This window comes from Anolis sagrei, chromosome X (genome assembly GCF_037176765.1).
Source record: "Anolis sagrei isolate rAnoSag1 chromosome X, rAnoSag1.mat, whole genome shotgun sequence".
Lineage (NCBI taxonomy): Eukaryota > Metazoa > Chordata > Lepidosauria > Squamata > Dactyloidae > Anolis > Anolis sagrei.
In genome coordinates this window covers 91,798,151-91,812,957 of record NC_090034.1, presented here as the reverse complement: position 1 = coordinate 91,812,957, position 14,807 = coordinate 91,798,151, and the positions used below count along the sequence as shown (strand labels likewise).

General features: G+C 38.9%; 2 protein-coding genes across 8 annotated transcripts in view; one reads left to right on the top strand and one right to left on the bottom strand.

Moving 5' to 3' along the window:
* LOC137094689 (B-cell receptor CD22-like) overlaps window positions 1-2,186 on the top strand; it is a 51,125-nt gene extending 48,939 nt beyond the window's left edge. For all 7 annotated transcript variants that reach the window (XM_067460714.1, XM_067460715.1, XM_067460710.1 and 4 more), the window contains one exon: window positions 1,438-2,186. In XM_067460714.1, the coding sequence (XP_067316815.1) occupies window positions 1,438-1,581 (144 nt within the window). In that variant the 3' untranslated portion in view covers window positions 1,582-2,186. The remainder of the gene's footprint in view (window positions 1-1,437) is intronic.
* A 2,011-nt stretch (window positions 2,187-4,197) lies between these two features.
* LOC137094829 (hepcidin-2-like) lies at window positions 4,198-8,745 on the bottom strand. Its single transcript, XM_067460717.1, has 3 exons — window positions 8,576-8,745; window positions 5,358-5,423; window positions 4,198-4,501 (listed from the first exon to the last, which is right to left on the bottom strand). The coding sequence occupies exons 1-3, from the start codon at window positions 8,651-8,653 to the stop codon at window positions 4,397-4,399; spliced, it is 249 nt and encodes an 82-aa protein (XP_067316818.1). The 5' UTR covers window positions 8,654-8,745; the 3' UTR covers window positions 4,198-4,396.
* Window positions 8,746-14,807: the final 6,062 nt, after the last annotated feature.

Genomic DNA, 14,807 nt, shown 5'->3' with positions numbered 1-14,807 from the left:
ATCAAGCTACATTTCAATAAGCTGTTATGACAAGAGCCCTTGCTACTGTTCATCATGTCACGGGTCGTGCGTAGGAAGTGACTAGAAGGGTCATAATTCAGCACTTCACTCATCAGCATTGGAGAAATCCATGGCGGGTGGATCCATCCTTTTATAGGGTCAGGTCAGGAGATGGATTAGTTACATCATCACAGCTGCATCTCCCCAGCAAGATTTTAGCCATAAAGTTTTCAAGGATGCTTGATTATAGTTGACAACGAGGTTCAGGATGTGAAGGGTTACTTTTTGCATCACATATAACAAAGATACTAACAAATTTTATCTGGCATCACATCCACTATCATTGGTTAAAATAGCAAACACCCCACTACAAAACATTTTGTTTTGTCTTTTCCAGATTCTAGAAGGCAGCCACGAACATTTTGGAATAATTCATTCCATTCCATTTGCTTTGCTTTTCCATATTCTCGCTTTCTATTATTGTGTTTCCCTTCCAACACACACCTAGCATTCTGTGCCTATGGAACAACGCTCATTTCTAGACCATGATAAAATAGTGAAGAGTAGAGACATCACACTGGCAATGAAGATCCACATAGTTAAAGCAATGGTATTCCCCATAGTAACCTATGGATGCAAGAGCTGGACCATAAGAAAGGTCTGAGTGAAAGAAGATAGACACTTTTGAACTGTGTTGCTAGAGGAAAATTCTGAGAGTGCCTTGGACTGCAAGAAGAGCCAACCAGTCCATCCTCCAGGAAATAAAGCCTGACTGCTCACTGGAGGGAAGAATATTAGAGGCAAAGATGAAGTAGTTTAGCCACAAAATGAGAAGACAGGAAAGCTTGGAGGAGATAATGATGCTGGGGGAAATGGAAGGGAAAAAAAGAGGGGCCGACCAAGGGCAAGGTGGATGGAGGATGGTATCTTTGAAGTGACTGGCTTGACATTGAAGGAGCTGGGAGTAGGAGCTCTGGTGTGGGCTTGTCCATGAGGTCACGAAGAGTCAGAAGTGACTTATTTATTTATTTTGTATCAAAAGCATTGCATAAGTTAGTATAAAACCGATAAAAATAGAAGGAGTGCAGGTGGCTAAATATCTTTTGACCAAAAATGGGCAACAGCAATGGCATTGTCTGTAGCCTCCAACAATTCTTCCTCTATACATGAGGCAGGGCATAGTGGACAAGCATACAGGTGCAAAGTTGTCTGTTCTGCTCCACAGTCACACAAGATGGAGGATTCTTTTAGGTAGTGCCATTTTGCCAGGTTGTCTTTTGATCTGCCCACTCCACTTCTGAGTCTGTTCAGGGACTTCCAAGTTGCCCATTCTTGGTTTGATTGATTATTATTGATTGATGAATGAAGGCTATTTAGGTCTATTTGCTCACAAATCTGTCTAATTTTTTCTCTCCCTGGCTCCTCCAATTTTTTTAGGATTCAAGCACAGAAGCCTACGAGACCATGGAAATAGTAGAGGATTATGAGAATTTATCAACGGGCGCCTCGGGAGGACTTTATGGGAACCTGAGCAATTGGCAAACCACCTCTGGCCCTGATCAAATCTATTCTAACGTGTGATCCAAGAAAGGAATGGACAAAAGAGTGTGTCTGAATCTCTTTCTATTTAACAAGTGCTTGTATAACTAGAATTAAGACTAGGTAGAGCAACAAGTGCAATCGGGCAGGAGAGGCGGAGAGATGTGACGTCACATTAGGATACCTAAATAAGTAAGCATTTGGGGGTTCCACAGCCTAAAGGGTTAACTCACAGAAGGCTCTAAGGAAGCATGATTAGAATAAACCTTGGAATGCCCTGCTGCAGGAAGCGGTATTAATGTTAACTCCCAAAACTTCCTCCTGTCTGAGAGGGGATATTTCATGGGTGTAGAATCCTGGTTTCCAAAGTATTGAGGGAAGATATCTTGGCATTACCTCCTAAGACTCTTTCCTTCTGAGGATATATTATTGATCTTTCCCCGCAAGGATGTACAATTTGCAAAGGGATAGTGGAAAGGATGGTTGCCTTCCAGGACTGCCTGCGGAGGGAAATGCAGATGTGCTGTTTTCATCCCTTTCTTCTTTTTGTACAACCAAACTCTTTCCTGCTGTGCCGAGCCCATTGTGTCAGTGCATTTTTTTTTCTGTCAGACTTTCAAAGTATATGTCTATTTTTGTACTTTCAACACATTTTACTGCTTCTATTACTGTGATTACTTTGGATTCTGGATACTGATGGGGAATATCACACTGAGATATCTCTGGAAGTTACAACATATACTTAACCAGATTCTTCTGTATTGGATGGCTGCATAAGATCCAGCAATCTAGTATTTATTTATTTATTTACTTACTTACTACATTTGTATACTGCCCTTCTCAGCCCGCAGGCAACTCAAGGTGGTTTACAGAGGCAACAATTCAATGCCCAACAACACCACAAAAACATTTAAAACATTTTAAAACATTAACATATAATATAAAACCATAACAAGATCAAGGAGACATAAATCATTTGCATCTCCTAATTAAAACATTGTCCAATCTCATCATAGTAGTTGCCAGGGTTATGGAAGTCTAGGATTTGTAGTTTGGTGATGCCTTCCTCTGGTTGAGCATTGTAAATGCCCTTGTAAACTGCAAATCCCAGGGTTCCATGGAATGCAGTTATGGTAGCTAAGATGGGATCATAGAATCATAGAGTTGGAAGAGACCATCTATCTATATCTATATAATAAAAATGAATGTTTGTTTGTATGTATGTATGTATGCGGAGGGCGGAAGTGCGGAAGTGTATGTGGCAGCTTTCTGATTGGCTCTCACTTTCACAGGCCACAGAGACTTGCACGACCGACGGACCTGAATCAAACTTGTCACACATAACCCCCATGACCCCCTGTACGTCCTGGTGAGGTATGGGGGAGGACGGACAAAGGATGATGGATTTGTAGTGCTTTCAACCCCTTCAGTTTCCAGAGACCACTGTGGCCCCCAACAAAGACCGATAAAGACCAAACTTGGCACACAGAGCCCCCATGACCCAATCTACTTCCTGCTGTGGTTTGCAGGAGGGTGGACCATGGATAATGGGACTTCAAGTACCTCCACTCATTTCCCGAGACTGCTGCGACTCTCATCCGATAACTGATCAAGACCAAACTTGGCACACATAACCCCCATGACCCCCTTTAGTTCCTGGTGAGGTTTGAGGGAGGACAGACAATGGATGATGGGATGTGTGAAATTTCCAACCCTTCAATTTCCACAGAACACTGCGGCTCCCAACAAAGACTGATAAAAACCAAACTTGGCACATAGAGCCCCCATGACCTACTCTACATCCTGGTGCAGTTTAGGGAGGACGGACTATGGGTGATGGGACTTGCAGTACCTTAATTCACTTTCTGAGATCACTGTGACCCTCATCCAATGACTGATCTAGACCAAACTTGGCACACAGAGCCCCCATGATCCACTCTACATCCTGTTGTGGTATGAAGGAGGATTCACCATGGATGATGGGACCTGCAGTACCTTCACACACACTTCATGAGATCACTGTGACCCTAACCAATGACAGAGCATGATCGAACTTGGTACACAGAGCCACCATAACCTACTCTGCATCCATGTTTGGAGGAGGATGGACCATGCACTATGGGATTCGCAGTACCTTCACTAACTGATAACCGATAAAGAACACCTTTGCCACACAATGCCTTTCTCAAATAACCCGGGCAGCGCCGGGTCCCCAAGCTAGTATATAATAAAATAGAGGGAAAGGCCAACAATTGTAATCAGCCTTGGCCATTGGTGACACATAGCTGGAGTAATAGAATCATAGACTTATAGAGTTGGAAGAGACCTCATGGGCCATCCAGTCCAACCCCCTGTCAAGAAGCAGGAAAATCTTATTCAAAGCATCCCCAACAGATGGCCATTGGTGACATATAGCTGGAGTAATAGTTCATCAGTTCTGGAAAGCCACATGGGTACTCTATTGAGGCTCTTATCTTTAAAACTATAATTGAATATGCAAATTAATGATCCCAGAGACCTTTATTTGACAGTAGAGTCCATTGACCTTAATAGGTCAATCATAGTGCTTTAACTATGTAGCATGAAATGTGCCTTAAGCATAGAATCTTTCCTAGGAAGTTGGGGCATGAAGGAATCAGAATCGCCACTATTTCTCAATGAGGTAAAAACACTTTTAATTTCTAGTAACAACGAAACAATGTACAAAGCAAACAAACACATCAAAAAGAATGTCAAATTAATAAATACAGAAGATGTGTCAGGGGAGGAGAGCAAGAGCAAGTATGTTGAGGTTGGTGTGTGTGTGTGTGGTGGAACAACAGGGAGCAGCAGTCAGCCGTGGAGGCTTTGAGCCACTTCATGTCCGGCAGCAGAAGCTACAGCCCTTGTTCCTGCAGCAGTTGCAGCAGTAAGTGCAGATGGAGAGATGGGAGTTGTGGCGCTTGAGTCTCCGTAACAAACCCTGTGGTAGGAAATGAAGAGAGAGAAAAATGCTATTTATCGATATTCTGCTCTTCTCCGAATATGAAAGCTTGCATGATGCAGTGGTTTGGTTGTTGGACTCTGGAGACCAAGGTTGGAATCCTTGCTTGGCTATGGAGACACACTGGGTGACCTTGAGAAAGTCACATTCTCTCAGGGCCCTTCCACACAGCCATATAACCCAGAATATGAAGGCAGATAAGCCACAATATCTGCTTTGAAAAGGGTTATCTTGAGTCCACACTGCCATATAATCCAGTACAATGTGGATTTTATAGAGTTGTGTGGAAGGGGCCTCAGACTTCAAGGAAGGGAATAGAAATCCCATGATACGATCAGTTTAAGGTCTCCATAATGAGAAAAGACTTGAAAGCACATGACGTTTCTCTCAGGCCCCTTCTACAGCGCCATATAATCTAGATTATCATAGCAGACAACCTGCATTATCTGATTGGACCTGGGTTATATAAATCTATACTTCCATATAATCTAGATTATCAAAGTAGGCAATCCACATTATTTGATTGGAACTGGATTATATAAATCTACACTGCCATAGAACCCAGTTCCAATCAGATAATCTGTATTTACATGGCAGTGTAGAAGGGCCTCCCATTTCAAAAATATTGTTTTTTTAAATATATTGTTCAGTTTACAAAAAAGGAAATAGAGAAATAGAAATAGAGCCCATCCCTTATAATAAGGGACACTGGGCAACACTATCAAAAGAGAGCACCTGAAAAAGCATAGCATCCAAAGTGGTACACATTTGGCAATGCTGCTCTCTTGCGTTCATGCTGGAGTAACACAAGCAAGGATTGGAATCTGGGTCTCACCTGCTGCAATCCAGAGGTTTCTGCCACTGGTTCTGCCAAGGCGGCTGTGTCTTTCTGGACTTCTGACTGCAAAGAGAAAAAAAGATGCAATTTTACTTAGGTATTTTTAAAAAAAACAACAACACTAGGGTGTGGTATGTTTTCCAAACATTCACAGAAAAGAAAACATCAAGTTCACACTCACCACACTTGATAACATAGTTTTCAACTCTGGTTTCTTTGCTGCCTCTCATCACCACATTTCTCTACCCCAGTATATGAGTCTACACTGGTCATATAACGCAGTGGTTCTCAATCTTCCTAATGCCCCAACCCCTTAAGACAGTTCCCCATGTTGTGGTGACCCCCAACCATAACATTATTTTCATTGCTACTTCATAACTGTAATTTTGCTACTGATATGAATCCTCATGTAAATATCTGATATGCAGGATGTATTTTCATTCACTGGACCAAATTTGGCATAAATACCCAATTTTGTCATTTGGGACTTGTAGCTGCTGGGATTTATAGTTAACCTACAATCAAAGAGCATTCTGAACACCACCAAAGATGGGACTGAACCAATCTTGGCATACAGAACTCCCATGACCAACAAAAAATACTGGAAGGGCTTGGTGGGCATTGACCTTGAGTTTTGGAGTTGCAGTTCACCCCCATCCAGAGAGCACTGTGGACTCAAACAATGATAGATCTGAAGCCCCATTACCAATAAACATACTGGAGGGATTTGGGAGGAATTGGCTGTGATTTAGGGGAGATGTAGTTCACCTACATCTGGAGAGCACTGTGAACCCAAATGACTATGGATCTGGACCAAATTTGGCACAAATAACTGATACGCCCAAATTTGAATACTGGTGCAGTTGGGGGGATTGATTTTGTCATTTGGGAGTTGTAGTTGCTGCCAAAGGGATTCCTAAGACAATCAGAAATATGTGTTTTCTGATGGTCTTTGGGGACCCCTCTGAAACCCCCCTCGCAACTCCCCCAGGGGTCCCGACCCCCAGGTTGAGAAATGCTTTTCTACACAATCACTTTACTTTGACTTTCAAAGGGACACTGAAGAAAGGGTGGGCAAATGTGATGGCCTCATGGGTCAATTTTCTGTCCTGGGATGCTTCAGAGGCCACATCGAAGTTTTATTGCTGTTTTAAACACTCAAACCCAGAAGTCTTACCTGGTTTTGAAAAATAGATGATGGCATATTGCTCCTTTTTCTGGCGCTATCTAAAACAGTGGTTCTCAACCTGGGGTCCCCAGATGTTTTTGGCCTACAACTCCCAGAAATCCCAGCCAGTTTACCAGCTGTTAGGATTTTTGGGAGTTGAAGGCCAAAAACATCTGGGGACCCCAGGTTGAGAACCACTGATCTAGAAGCAGTGATGCACCTATTTAAAAGGTGAATCACTGCTCCTGGATAGCACTTCTACATGAAATGTTACATCAGTCCTCTAATTGCTAGCACATGAAACTTGAAGCTCAGGCCTCCAAAAAATGGCAGGCAAAGTGACCGAGGAAATATGAACACAGCAAATGTGAGAGTTGCTTTAATGAATACTTTTCAGCATCTCTGCAATGCTAGCAACTGGAGGACCAGAGGGAAACTATATTCAGTGGGGTAGAATTCATATAGGGAGGAAATGTTCTCATTTTGTTCCCCTGTAGCTACACTTCTGCTGGATACAAAGGGTGAGATGGCATGCCTTCTCCCCGGATTCCAAGTATAGAAGAGAACAGGGCTGGCAGCTCCATTTAACTTCAGTCCTGGTGACAAGAGAGTGTCCTCCATTTCACCTGACAGCAGTAGGCTATTTGTAAGTCCAGAACATGCTGGGTGGTTCTCTGACAGAGGGAGATATCTGTCTAGATCACTGTTTCTCAACCTTCCTAATACCTTGACCCCTTAATACAGTTTCACAAGTGCAACATAGCTGCGAATACTAGCTCTGGGCCACAAAGATATGGTACTAGGTGAGGTGGATGGATGTCAAGACTTTAAAGCCAATTCACATCCAAAAAATATTTCCCCTCCCATCTCTACTCATTCCACCCCTCAGGATTTATTTCCTTTCCTGGAGAACTGGAGTCCTTTCACATCACAAAATTACAGCACTATGATTCTACTCTTATAGCTACATTCTATGGAAGCCAAGAAGCTCTAAGTTTGCTGAGCAGTGTTTCTCGGTTTGGGGGGGGGGGGGGGTCAGGACCCCTGGGGGGGCCATGAGGGGGGTTTCAGAGGGGTCACAAAACATATATTTCTGATCATCTTAGGAACCCTTTTGGCAGAGATGGCTGAAGATTTCTCCACCTGTCCTTCTCTTCCTTTTTGGCAACAGACGACAAATCCTCTCACCAAAAGCCCTCTCCCTGCACGTAGGAGAACCACAACTCCAAAACTCAAGGTCTATGCCCACCAAACCCTTCCCATATTTTCTGTTGGTCATGGGAGCTCTGTGTGCCAAGTTTGGTTCAATTCTATCATTGGTGGAGTTCAGAATGCTTGTTGATTGTGCCTGAACTATAAATCCTAGCAACTACAACTCCCAAATGACAAAATCAATCCCCCCCCAACCCCCCCCCCCCCCAGTATTCAAATTTGAGCATATCTGGTATTTGTGCCAAATTTGGTCCAGTGAATGAAAAAACATTCTGCATATCGGATATTTACATTACGATTCATAACAATAGCAAAATTACAGTTGTGAGGTAGCAACAAAAACCATTTTGGTTGAGGGTCACGACAACATGAGGAACTGTACTAAGTGGTCGTGCCATTGGGAAGGTTGATAATCAGTCTCATAGCACTATCATGGTGTAGTGTAGAGAGTGACAGGCCCTTGAAAGAACACAGGAATTCAGCAACTGCCCCAAAATCTATATAAATAAAAATGTAATGTTTGTTTGTGGGATTAACATAACTCAAAAACCACTGGATGAATTGACACCAAATTTGGACACAATACACCTCTCAGACCAATGAGTGACCATCACTCATAAAAACACTGGAAAATGCTGCATAAGAGACTTTAAAAGCCAAAAAACCTCCAAAAATACATTACAACACATGCTTAAAACTTTATATATATATATGCAAACACACATATAGACACATGTACACAAATATATGCACACTCAAAACACATCAACACAGACTGGGCCACAGCAACACGTGGCAGGGGACAGATAGTGTAAGGAATAAGAATATGTCTTACCTGAAATGTGAAAGCATGGAGGTTTTGGACAGCGGCACAGAGAAGAATGAAGACAACGCAGGTCAGATGCAGCTTCATCTTTCCTTCTTGGAATAGCACCAGTTCCTTTTCCTTAAGATTGCTTTCTTTCCCTGTTCTCTCTGTCTTTCTCTAGGACAGGCAAAGCAAGAATTCTACCTGAACGAACAAGGGAAAGGCCTTTATAGACCGGAGAGGTCCTCCCCATGTTCAAATTAGCCAATCGGCCGTGTTACTACGAGAAACACATTTGGAAAGAGATAAGTCCTGAGCAAACAGGTCAATAGCTTTATCATGTTTGATCAAAAGCTCATAATCCACAGAGACAGAAAATGGGCCAAATTTCCCAACTGATGTAACTTGAGGTTGCGTGGCGACACTTCCCATCCTCACTTATGCCTGCGCAAGTGGGAGAACTCCATGTTTCTGGTCTCAGGCTGAAGTTAGGGTTAATACACTGCTGTACGCAACATGTTTTTTCCAGTGTTGTAAAACTCTTTCATCCTTCCAGGGGTTTCCCCTCACTGTTGTGGAAGATTTACTGTAACTTACAAATCAGAAATATCCCAAAAAAAGCATAACAGCAAAAAGAGATAACCAAATACTGATAAATGTATTGTCGAAGGCTTTCGTGGCCGGAATCACTGGGTTGTGAGTTTTCTGGGCTGTATGGCCATGCTCCAGAAGCATTCTCTCCTGACGTTTCATCTGCATCTATTCATTGAAACATTCACATCGACCTCCAACAGGCAAAAGTTCTTTCTTCCACCCTGGACATTCCACAGATATATAATATACCCTCTTTCCCTAGTTTCCAACAGACCTCACAACCACTGAGGATGCCTGCCATAGATGCAGGCGAAACGTCAGGAGAGAATGCTTCTGGAACCTCTGTTCAAGTTCCTTATTCAAATTTATTCAATGCTTAGACCATAGGTCTTTCACATATAAGGCAAATAGATAAATGCATGAAAACCAGATTATTAAATATAATATACAATACACCATTAAACTCCTATAAATTATTAAAATGCTACATATATTGATGGCAAGATGCAACCTTAAAATACTACATATTGCATGGACTAGTACATGTGTAATTAAAAACCAGGTAAAATCAAATAGATACAGCATGATTGAAACTATATAAACAGCCACATCCCCAGCACAGTTGGCTGCAATATTGAGGATGTCTTCCATACATGCAGGCAGAACGTCAGGAGAGAATGCTTCTGGAACATGGCCATACAGCCAATGCTGATGAAGTTAAAATTTCCACACCATTTGCAACACTGTTTCCTGCCTGTAAGCAGAACTTTCACAATTCTGGAGAGAAATCTGGATACAGTAGATCACAAAAAGAGAGAAAAACACGGTTCCTGGGAAATGGTAACAAAGTCACATTCAGAGCTTTGACAAATTATAGAACTTGGCACTGATTTGCGATCAAAGAGATCAAGAGATGGATTTGAAGCTAAAGTTGGAAAATATATTTGGGGGATATCATTTTCACACTCCTTTTGCAACCTTTGATTTGTAGTATGCAAGAAAAGTTATCTGAACTGATTTGTGTTGAAGAACTAGAGTTGACTTGCAGAAGTAGCTGAATTTGACACAGCAAAACAATTAATGCAGATCTATTTATTGAGAGACTAACTGTTCCTGCCATGCGATGCTGTGGCCATCCTTCCCTCCCTCTTTCTTCTTTCTTTCATTCTTTCTTTCATTCTTTCTTTCTTTCTCTCTCTCTCTGCTTCATTCCTTCCTTTCCTCTCTTTCCTTTCTTCCCTTCTTTTTTTCCTTCCTTCCTTCCTTCCTTCCTTCCTTCCTTCCTTCCTTCCTTCTCTTCCTTCTTTCCCCCTTTTTCTTTCCCTTCCTCTTTCTCCCCTTTCTTCCTTCTCTACCTATTCTTGGACTGAAGAGAAACAACTGGAAAAGCTGCCACGATACAAAGATTTAAAGATCGAACTGCAAAGACTCTGGCACAAGCCAGTCAAGGTGGTCCCAGTGGTGATCGGCGCACTGGGTGCAGTGCCTAAAGACCTTGGCCTGCACTTAAACGCAATCGGCGCTGACAAAATTACCATCTGCCAGCTGCAAAAAGCCACCCTACTGGGATCTGCACACGTTATTCACCGATACATCACATAGTCCTAGGCACTTGGGATGTGTCCGACATGTGATCCAATGCAACAACCAGCATAGTGATCTTGTTTGCTGTGAACAAATCTTGTTGTGTTTCTTCTTCTTCTTCTTCTTCTTCTTCTTCTTCTTCTTCTTCTTCTTCTTCTTCTTCTTCTCCTCCTCCTCCTCCTCCTCCTCCTCCTCCTTCTCCTTCTTCTTCATCTATCTCCAGGGGAACTCAAGGTGGATTCCAACATACAACAGCAAACATTCAATGCCTCCATAAAGCAAACAAGTACCAACATTATAACCCCAGAAAAGCCCCACATATTAAAACAATAATAGAACCTAACATCATTGAATTAAAGTAATCATAATAAAACAAGAATTATACAATGATGTAAAATCTGAACATAAAAAAATTAACATTAATTTACAAAAGCCAACTATTGTTCACAAAATTGTGCAGGTTGGTTTTGTGGCCAGAGTGGTTGTATGGCCAGGGATGGTAACTGGGCTAACATAGACTAGAGAAGCCCGAGTATGAAATAGTTCTCAACCAGAGGTCTGGTCGTAATCTCTAAATGTTTACCTAGTAACTTTACCCAAGACCCCTGCCTTTGTTTTAATCAAACAGGTAGAATTATTTCTTCAATAATGTAATATCTAACTCTGAATAAAAAACTTCCGCATTACCTTTTTAAAGGAGGCTTCGTGTATCAAAATAAAAGGATTACCCGATAGTACACATTATCAGATAGGATTAATGTCATTGCCTTTTTCTCTTGAATTAAAAACAAATACTATCTTCCAATTTCCCTGGATAACTGAAATATAGATAATTTCATTTCTCACCTGACATATATTAGGAATTTTGGTGCTTTTCATAATTTAAGAAATATTCTAACCAAAGCTCCTCTTTGACATCTTTTTATCTTATTTTTCGATGTTGAACACGGGGACAAGATCTGTTGACTTTCTTCCCGTGTCCAAAGTATCAGAACCGCGGAGAACGAGTCTCTTGTTTTTGATCTCTGTTCAGTGGAGTAAAGTTAATAACGCTGAAATGTTGTACAATAGGAACAAATGTTAAACATATATCTCCAAATCGTCCAGTTTCAAAATCAACAAAGAACATTGTTTTCCCAAAACTTGTTTATAAATTTAAGCCATAGAATAGATATAAAACATGCTTCTTCTTAACTGTTTTCTTTGTTTTATAGTACAACCCTTAGAGTTTGGAAATAATGCTCCAAAGTAATTGGGTTGATTTCTGGAATATTGTTTGGAGGTAAGGAAAGCATAAAATTTTCCTGTACTAGAATAAATGATTTGCAGCAGTATTATGGTCTCAGCATATAAGAAGCAATATTTATGAATCTTGAACTGTGTTTCGTTATGGTACTAATTTTCAAATACAAAATTGTTTTAAATATAAGTATATTTATATGGGCTGCTGTACGTTTTCTGGGCTGTATGGCCATGTTCCAGAAGCATTCTCTCCTGACATTTCACCCACATATTTATGTCTTTTACACTAGGAACTACATGTTGGGTCTATAATTTATAAATAAAGCCACAAATATAGAATCTAATTTTTAAAAAGTTGTAAGACTATTAGCACTTGCTTTAGATTACCATGATCTTGCAATATCTCTGTATTTATATACATTTATTGTGCTTCAGTGAAAACTGTATATATTTGAGTATAAGCTTAGTTTTCAGCTCTTTTTTAAGCTGAAAAAGTCCCCCTCAGCTTATACTCAAATCAAGGTTATTTATTATTTTACTCTGTTATTATTATTTTATTACATTTATTATTTTACTCTATTTATTATTATTATTATCATTATTATTATTACATTTATCATTTTACTCTATTATTATCATTTTTGCATTTATTGTGTTACCTTATTGTTGTTGTTGTTATTATTACATTTATTATTTTACTCTATTTATTATTGCTACTATTATATTTATTATTTTACTCTATTATTACTGTTATTATTACATTTCCATTATTTTACTCTGTTATTATTATTATTATTATTATTACATTTCTTATTTTACTCTATTATTATTTGAAGGATATGTAAGCACATTGAAGAAGGTTAGAATAATGGTTTAATCAGAATTGGACAGTCTTATCTTAAATTACAGTTTTATATAAATACTCAAAAACATTTGACCTACTGATGCCTCAATTAATGTAATTATATTGGTATCTATTTTTATTTTGAAATTTACCAGTAGCTACTGCATTTCCCACCCTTGACTTATACTCGAGTCAATCCGTTTCCACGGTTTTTGTGGTAAAATGAGGTGTCTCAACTTATATTCGGGTCAGCTTATACTCGAGTATATACAGTACCTTGTTCTTTCTCTTTCTGAGAGATTGCAATCTACACAATTTCTAAGTAAAAATTCCTAACAGATTACTCACTGAGCTGACATATATTTCATGAAATTGCTCTATTTATTATTGCTATTATTACATTTATTATTTTACTCTATTATTACTGTTATTGTTCCTATCCATTATTTTACTCAGTCATCTAATTCTGCTCCTTCCCCAGGACACCCCATTTCATTATATTCCATCCCTTTTCCTTCCCAATTTTCTTCTCTCTTTTTTGATACAGAACAGAAGAATATATATATATATATATATATATATATATATATATATAGTCCGATACATTTGTTATACATTATTTTACAGCAGATTCATATTATTCAATACAATCTATCACACTTTAACTTTTGGTATCTACTGTTATTTTTCTGCTTATACATATTTTCTATCTCTCACCCCTGTGCTCACCTCCCAAGCCACAGCTTTTACATATCATCTGTCCAAAATTTCAGTTCTTCTTGTGGAGGTAAATTTCCTTCTTTCTTTTTAAATGCATTTTTAATAACTTTTCTCCATACATTATCAAAATCACTTTGTTTCCATATACCTATTTTAGCTTTTAATATACATGTCAGCTTATCATTTATTGCCAATTTCCATACTGCCTTCTATTTGTATATTTATTTCTCTATTTGTATATTTATTTCTATTTGTATATTTGTATATTTCTCTATACAAATATATTCTATTTGTATATTTATTTCTCTTTTCTAATTCCTTGCTATTGTTAATAGGTTTGTTATCGCATCTTTATCCGCTTTTTTCAGTTGTTTATTGTTATATAATTATAATAAAGCTATACTAGGACTTCTTTCTATTTTAATATTCATTATGTCTTCTATTTCTCTAAATACTTTCCCCAAAAATTATTTACATACTTACATTGCCACCACATATGTATAATATGTTCCTGATTCTTGGCATCCTCTCCAACAATTTTTTGAGTAGTTTTTATTTATATTTGCTATTCTTATTGGTGTGAGGTACCATTTCCATATTAACTTATAGTAATTTTCTTTAACCCATATTGATAAATTCTTTAGATGTCTGTCTTCATAATTGTTGCCACTCTGTTTAATTTATTTTTATCCCTAAATCTTCTTCCCAGACCTCCTTGAGGGTGTTGTTTTTAGTTTTTCCTTCCTTTATTTCAATTATTATCTTATATACTTTACTAGTTAATCCTTTTAAATTTTCATGCTCCTCTACAGCCTTTCCATTTTGTATTATTTGTTCAAATTGGTTAAGTTTATTTCCATTTTTATTTTTTTTACCCAGTTTTTAAATTATTGTTCTAATTGTATATAATGGAACCATGTCAATTTTATTTCTCTAAATTCTTCCATAATAATTTCCTTCTTCATTCCCACCTTTATCCAATCCCCTATTTTGTCTAAATTTTTTCCCCTAACTTTTTATCAATTACTTTTAAATATATATATTTTGGAAATTACAATTGGGGTTATTACTGAACCATCCGTTATTAACATTCTCCTATATTTGTTCCATACTTCTAATATATTGCTCAACATTGGGTTTCTAATTTCCTTAGTTTCTTTTCTCGTAAACTCTTTTAAAATATATATTCCAGATTTCTTCCTCCACTTTTTCCAAATTCTTTCTTAGCCAATCTACACCCTCTTTTTTAATCACCCCTTCTATAACCAATCTGTC

What these genes read in the sequence shown, in the direction of transcription:
- LOC137094829 (XM_067460717.1), bottom strand. Translation starts at nt 8,653, where the DNA reads ATGAAGCTGCATCTGACCTGCGTTGTCTTCATTCTTCTCTGTGCCGCT. An exon ending in TCCATGCTTTCACATTTCAG is followed by an intron (nt 5,424 to 8,575) that starts GTAAGACATATT and finishes TTCTCTTTGCAG; the next exon opens with TCAGAAGTCCAGAAAGACAC. An exon ending in AAACCTCTGGATTGCAGCAG is followed by an intron (nt 4,502 to 5,357) that starts GTGAGACCCAGA and finishes TTCCTACCACAG; the next exon opens with GGTTTGTTACGGAGACTCAA.